Source organism: Lethenteron reissneri, chromosome 6 (genome assembly GCF_015708825.2).
Source record: "Lethenteron reissneri isolate LAM-NWPU_2019-01 chromosome 6, ASM1570882v1, whole genome shotgun sequence".
Lineage (NCBI taxonomy): Eukaryota > Metazoa > Chordata > Hyperoartia > Petromyzontiformes > Petromyzontidae > Lethenteron > Lethenteron reissneri.
Genome location: NC_083784.1, coordinates 5,849,455 through 5,855,872, shown reverse-complemented (window position 1 = coordinate 5,855,872; position 6,418 = coordinate 5,849,455). Strand labels below are relative to the sequence as shown.

The window sequence follows — 6,418 nt, the reverse complement described above, 5'->3', positions numbered from 1 at the left end:
TGGGTACGGGTGCCGGTCCCCCCCCCCCCCCCCCCCGCGCTATTAAAAATGGCGTCCACCCCGCGGAGAAAAGTTGCTACTCGTTGCCAGGGGCAACCGCCGTCCAATGAAAGCGGCGAAGGCGTGGCTAGCCGTTGCCAGGGGCAACCGCCGTCCAATGAAAGTGCAGTCCACACACACACACACAGACACACAGACATGAACGATTTTATATATATAGATTGTTATAACACTAATTGTTATAACAACACTAATTGTTATAACAACACCATATTCAATTTGAAAATAAAACATGCTTCAAATCGCTTTCAACTATTGTCGTTGTAGTGCGTATTTAATGTGGCGCTGCACTCTGATGTTGTAGGAGAAAACATTTATTAAAAAAGTCCATTTAATTAAGTAGAACGTGTTGTCTATATTTATTTAAAGTTGCGTATTCGGATGTGACGTCACATTTCTCAACCCCCCCCCCCCCCCCCTTGTCACACATCGTCACAAATGTCTGACCCCCCCCCACCCCCCCAGGTGTGTGACGTCATTTATGGACGGTCCCCAAGGACTCATCAAGCAGCAGAGGGCTGTCAAGGTCACGCGCGTGACGTCACGCAGGCGCCCGTGACGTCACGCAGGCATCGTTGACATCACGCAGGCGCCAGTGACGTCACGCAAACGGCCGCGCGCCTCAAATCGCGCGTTCCCATTGGCCAGCGAGGCAAGCAGAGCCCCGCCCATATCGGGGGGGGGGGAGGGGAAGAGGGGGGAGCCCGCCAGCCAATGGGAAGGCCGCGTTGCGTCATTTGCGCTCAACGTGAAGACGGCGACTGAGTTCGGAGGCCTTGGGCGTGCAGTGGAAGAGTAGGCCGAGGGCTCGCTCGCTCGCTCCGACCGCACTCCACGCGTCTCGCCCACAGCCTGCCCCGGGCCCAGAAGCGCTGCCACTCGCCTGAGGAAGAGTAGGCCGAGGGAAGAGGAGGAGGAGGGGAACTAAACCACGATGGGCGCCAAGGTGACCAAGTCGTTGTGGAGGGCGGCGCGCAACGTGAACTTGGAGAGCCGCGCGATGGAGGCGCTCTCACGCGAGAAGCCGCGAGCCGCTCCCCGCCACCGCGCGGCGCCCGGGGCCGAGCTGCCCCCTCAAGGCACGTGACCTGCTGCCCCCCTCCCTCCCCTCTCCCATCTCCGACGCTGCCCCCCACTCCGGCCCCCCCCTCCCCCATCTCCACCCCTGCCCCCCACCCCTGCCCCCCCTCCCCCATCTCCACCCCTGCCCCCCACTCCTGCCCCCCCTTCCCCCATCTCCACCCCTGCCCCCCACTCCTGCCCCCCCTCCCCCATCTCCACCCCTGCCCCCCACTCCTGCCCCCCCCCTCCCCCATCTCCGCCGTTGCCCCCACCCCTGCCCCCCTCCCCCATCTCCACCCCTGCCCCCACCCCTGCCCCCCCCTCCCCCATCTCCGCCGTTGCCCCCCACCCCTGCCCCCCCTCCCCCATCTCCACCCCTGCCCCCACCCCTGCCCCCCACCCCTGCCCCCCACTCCTGCCCCCTTCCCCCCCGAGCGGTCAGCGCGCGCGCCCTCCGACCCCGTGGTCGCGAGTTCGAATATAACCTCTCACCGCTGTTTTTTTATTAATTACAAAATGTGTATTTTTATATAATTATTATGTAACTTACCGCGATCACTAAATCTGACAGGTTGCGTTTCAGCCGTCCCCGCAGCTTTTCGAAATAATGCACGACGAGTACTATGACCAGAGTGGTGAAGTATGGTTATTAGGGGCCGTCCATAAATGACGTCACGCACCTAGGGGGGGGGTCAGACATTTGTGACGATGTGTGACGAGGGGGGGGGGGGGGTTGAGAAATGTGACGTCACATCAAAATGCGCAACTTTAAATAAATATAGACAACACGTTCTACTTAATTTAATAGACTTTTTAATAAATGTTTTCTCCTACAACATCAGAGTGCAGCGCCACATTAAATATACGCACTACAATGACAATAGTTTAAAGCGACCACGATGCACGGACAGGTTGCTATAGACTGCTGCAGCGCTACGCGCTAGGCCGCGGAGGGGCAGTGCAGCAACACCCATAGTTGTACTCTACTCACGTGTTCCCACGGTTATCCTCTACCAGAGGTCGCAACCGGGTACCCGATACCCGTACCCTACCCGATACCCGGCTACCCGTACCCGGCCGGGTATGGGTACCCGTTTGCGACCTTGGTGCGGCCGGGTACGGGTACGGGTAGGCCGTGAGTCACTGGTGAGTAACTGTTTGTCACTCATTTCCCAACGTCTTGACTCTTCTCACAATTCAAGTTCCTAGAATCAACCCACCCGCGCCTGCAACATGGCTTCATCCCAGAGGTCGCAATCGGGTACCCGTACCCTACCCGATATCCGGCCGGGTACGGGTAGCCGGGTATCGGGTAGGGTACGGGTACCCGTTTGCGACCCTGGTGCGGCCGGGTACGGGTAAGGAATCAAAACCCGTTTGCGACCTCTGTCCTCCACCACCAACCCACCCAGCGGACCGGCATGGTGAAGTACGGTAAAATTAACCGGCGCGGCGCGGAGAGGTCCTCATCATCCGGCAGCGGATTCACAAAACGTGGAAATGCTCGCGTGTTGAAGCCTGTTGACGTTGAGCCTCCCCCCCCCGTGACCCCCCATGACCCCCGTGACCCCCGTGACCCCCCAGAGCGAGAGGCGATCGCGGAAAAGCTGCGAGCGCGCGAGGAGACGCTGCTGGCGCACCTGCAGAGCGTACGCGTCCACTCCACGGACACGCCGGGACAGGTGAGCGGAGGAGCGCCAGCCACACCTGCCACTCCCATCACTCGGTGTGACTCGGTGTGACACACACACCACCACTCCCATCACTCGGTGTGACACAGTGACACACACACCGCCACTCCCATCACTCGGTGTGACACAGTGTGACTCACACCGCCACTCCCATCACTCGGTGTGACACAGTGTGACACACACACCGCCACTCCCATCACTCGGTGTGACACAGCGTGACACACACACCACCACTCCCATCACTCGGTGTGACACAGTGACACACACACCGTCACTCAGCGTCACACACACCGCCACTCCCCTCACTCGGTGTGACACAGCGTCACACACACCGCCACTCAGCGCCACTCAGCGTCACACACATACCGCCACTCCCATCACTCGGTGTGACACACACACCGCCACTCCCATCACTCGGTGTGACACAGCATCACACACATACCGCCACTCCCATCACTCGATGTGACACAGTGACACACACACCGTCACTCAGCGTCACACACACCGCCACTCCCCTCACTCGGTGTGACACAGCGTCACACACACCGCCACTCAGCGCCACTCAGCGTCACACACACACCGCCACTCCCATCACTCGGTGTGACACAGCATCACACACATACCGCCACTCCCATCACTCGATGTGACACAGAGTGACACACACACCGCCACTCCCATCACTCGGTGTGACACAGAGTGACACACATACCGCCACTCCCATCACTCACTGTGACACAGCGTCACACACACCGTCACTCAGCGTCACCGTCACTCGGTGTGTTGCACCACCACTCAAACAAATACAAAGGTCCCCCCTATAGCCTTAGGAGAGGCTGTTGGGCAAAGTGCTCTGAGTGAGCAGCTGCTATCGAGACCGGCACAGCACACAAGGGGTGGTGGCCAGGGCCCCACGCCGTCATCTCCCGAGTGGCGACGTTCACGCACCTCACCGGGTACTCATTTGTGGCTGAGCTGATCTGGGGGTAAACCCACCGCCGGTTCAATTAATCGTCACCGGTGACGGTGGCCGTCAGCGGGAATCAAACTGTGGTCGCCGGGTTTCGCCGTGCCGCGAGCTCCATCCGCTGCGTCACCGCTCGTGACGATGTCGGCCCGTCCCCGCCGCCCCCAGGTTCTGGAAGACGAGTGGATGAGCCTCCGCACCCCGACGGGAGCCGCGATGTCAGCACCGTCCTCGTCCCCGCGTCACCGCGAGCCGCTCGTCCACCTCCCGTCGGCGCTGGCGGACTCGCCGCACGCGGCGGCGTCCGTCTCGTCGGTGCCGCTGGGCCGCGTGACGGTGGCCGAGGCCGTGCTGCTGCTGGGCCTGGAGCGCTCGGGCCCCGCGGCCCGCTCGGACGCCCGCGTCGCCGACCAGTTCGGCCTCGACGAGCGGTCGGTGCGCGCGCTGCGCGATAACTTCCACGGGTTCGACATGCACGTCGAGCCGGCGCCCGGCAAGAGGATCGCGGCATCGGCGGTGCCGTCGCCGCCGCTGCCGCCACCGCCGCCGCCTGTGAGGCAGCTGCAGCAGCGGCAACAGGACCAGCAGCTGCAGCGGCTGCAAGGGCCGCAGGGGACGGCCGTGAAGCCCACCTGACCTGCGGGGGAATGCAGGGTGGAGGGAGGCTCTCGCAGTGGCACTGTCGGATGACGACGTGGAGCCGAGGTGTTGGGGGCGAAGAGCGCTGGGGTCCGGTGCACTCGGCGTCGTCGTCGTCGTCATCGTCGTCATTATCAACATGGTCGCCAGTAGCAGCGGCAGAGCTGTCATTGTCACAAGCAGCAGCAATCTCTGACATCAGCAGCAGCCTCTAAATCATCAGCAGCAGCACAAGAAGCATTATAAACAGCCTTTATTATCAGCAGCAGCTGCATTTGAAATCATCAGCCATGGTCGATCCACTGCTGGATGAAGGCCTCCCTGAGCATCGCTCGGCATGCGCAACTTCATCAGCGTGCGACGAGGGGAGGAGAGATGCCGGAGTTTCTGGCTTGTTTATTTGTAGGGAGCCTTTCCCGCAATTGCCCTGAATTGTGGCTGTTGGAGGTTTTAGCGTAAATGGAATGTACAGCGCTTTGCCAACCCACTGCCTGACGAGCTTGCCGTTTGGTCACGGCCAAATTGTGCAGCGATGTTAAATATCGAGGCCCCACGCCGCGTCAGTCGTTGGAGTCGTTTGACCAATCGTCACAGCGGCGTTGGAAATCGAATGTTACCCGGCACCGGTTTCACTCGTGCCCCCGGGAATGACCCGGGGTCCGCACGGTTTATAGCGCGGTGCGCTGATCACGGGGGGGCCTCCGCTTCGCCCTGGATGTCTTGTACAGAGCAGAGGTCGCAATCGGGTACCCGATACCCGTACCCTACCCGATACCCGGCTACCCGTACCCAGCCGGGTACGGGTACAGGTACCCGTTTGCGACCCTGGTGCGGCCGGGTACGGGTAGGTCGTGAGTCACTGTTGAGTAACCGTTTGTCACTCATTTCGGGAAGGGTACGGGTAGGGTAAGGGTACCCATTTGCGACCCTGGTGCGGCCGGGTACGGGTAAGGAATCAAAACCCGTTTGCGACCTCTGGTACAGAGTAATCCCCGCGACACCTCACAAGCAAAGCAGGGTGGGGGGCGGGGGGGGGACCCTGTCGAGGGCTTTGGATGGACGAGCAGCCGCGCGTGCAAGGGTAGGCGCAGCTGGAAGGCAGCGCAGCAAACTCCCACCACTACTTTTCTGTGCTCGCTCCATCCTGACCAACCCCGCTCCGACCAGCGTGATGAGGTCTGGTCAAACATGTCTCTCGCCTCGCCCCGCTCAGCGTGGGCAAGGCCGGACGCTCTCGTCCAGCAGTGGATTGACAAGCGGGCTGCGCGGGTGATCTGTGTGCGTGTGAGATCGCGTAATTTATAAATGGGCGGGCGGGCGGGCGTTTGTTTGAAGCTGTTGTCTTCCTCGCTGTTTAATATTAAACGCCATCGGTGCAATGCATGCGAGCGTCATCCGGCGTACGTTCCTTCCGAGCGGCCACCGTCGAAGCTACAATCGCGGCGCCAATTGGCGTCCGTACGCACACGCCGCATCTCCAGACGGTTATCAGGAAAAGTAAAATGAGTTGGCTCTACGCACGCGAAGTCTCGACTTGAACATCGGGCAGCGACGGAGTCTCAACCGCGCCGAGCCTCGAGAGGGACAGAATTCCAGACGGCGGGAGCAGAAGCTGAGCATGAGCGACCTCCGATGGCCTCTGTGGAGGAGGCTCGTACAGGATGCTACTGGGCAGTTGAAGGCAGTCGCCCTCCGACAACAGCAGAGGGCAGAAGAGCAATGCTCACAACAACGAGCGGAGTGCCGGGTGGCTAAACGCAGCGTAGTGGCACAGTGCTGAGCACAGGTGGTGAACTTGAAAATGACCCTTGCTTCGTAAGTCGTACCATCATTAGGATATATAGAGAAAGACAGAGACTCGCAGAAACCCACAAAGATGCAGGATATTAAAAACACACCATGTTAGTGCAATTGTGGCCATGCAACCAAGCTATGAAACATTACAAAAGCATAGACTTTAGACTTTTAAACAACTTTTATTGCCGGCAGCAGCAAAAGCACT

General features: G+C 60.1%; 1 protein-coding gene across 1 annotated transcript; it reads left to right on the top strand.

Moving 5' to 3' along the window:
• Positions 1-777: 777 nt before the first annotated feature.
• Positions 778-6,196, top strand: NDUFAF4 (NADH:ubiquinone oxidoreductase complex assembly factor 4). The gene is made up of 3 exons (XM_061571121.1): positions 778-1,139; positions 2,707-2,804; positions 3,946-6,196. Exons 1-3 carry the CDS (start codon positions 995-997, stop codon positions 4,411-4,413), a joined length of 711 nt encoding a protein of 236 aa, XP_061427105.1. The 5' UTR covers positions 778-994; the 3' UTR covers positions 4,414-6,196.
• Positions 6,197-6,418: the final 222 nt, after the last annotated feature.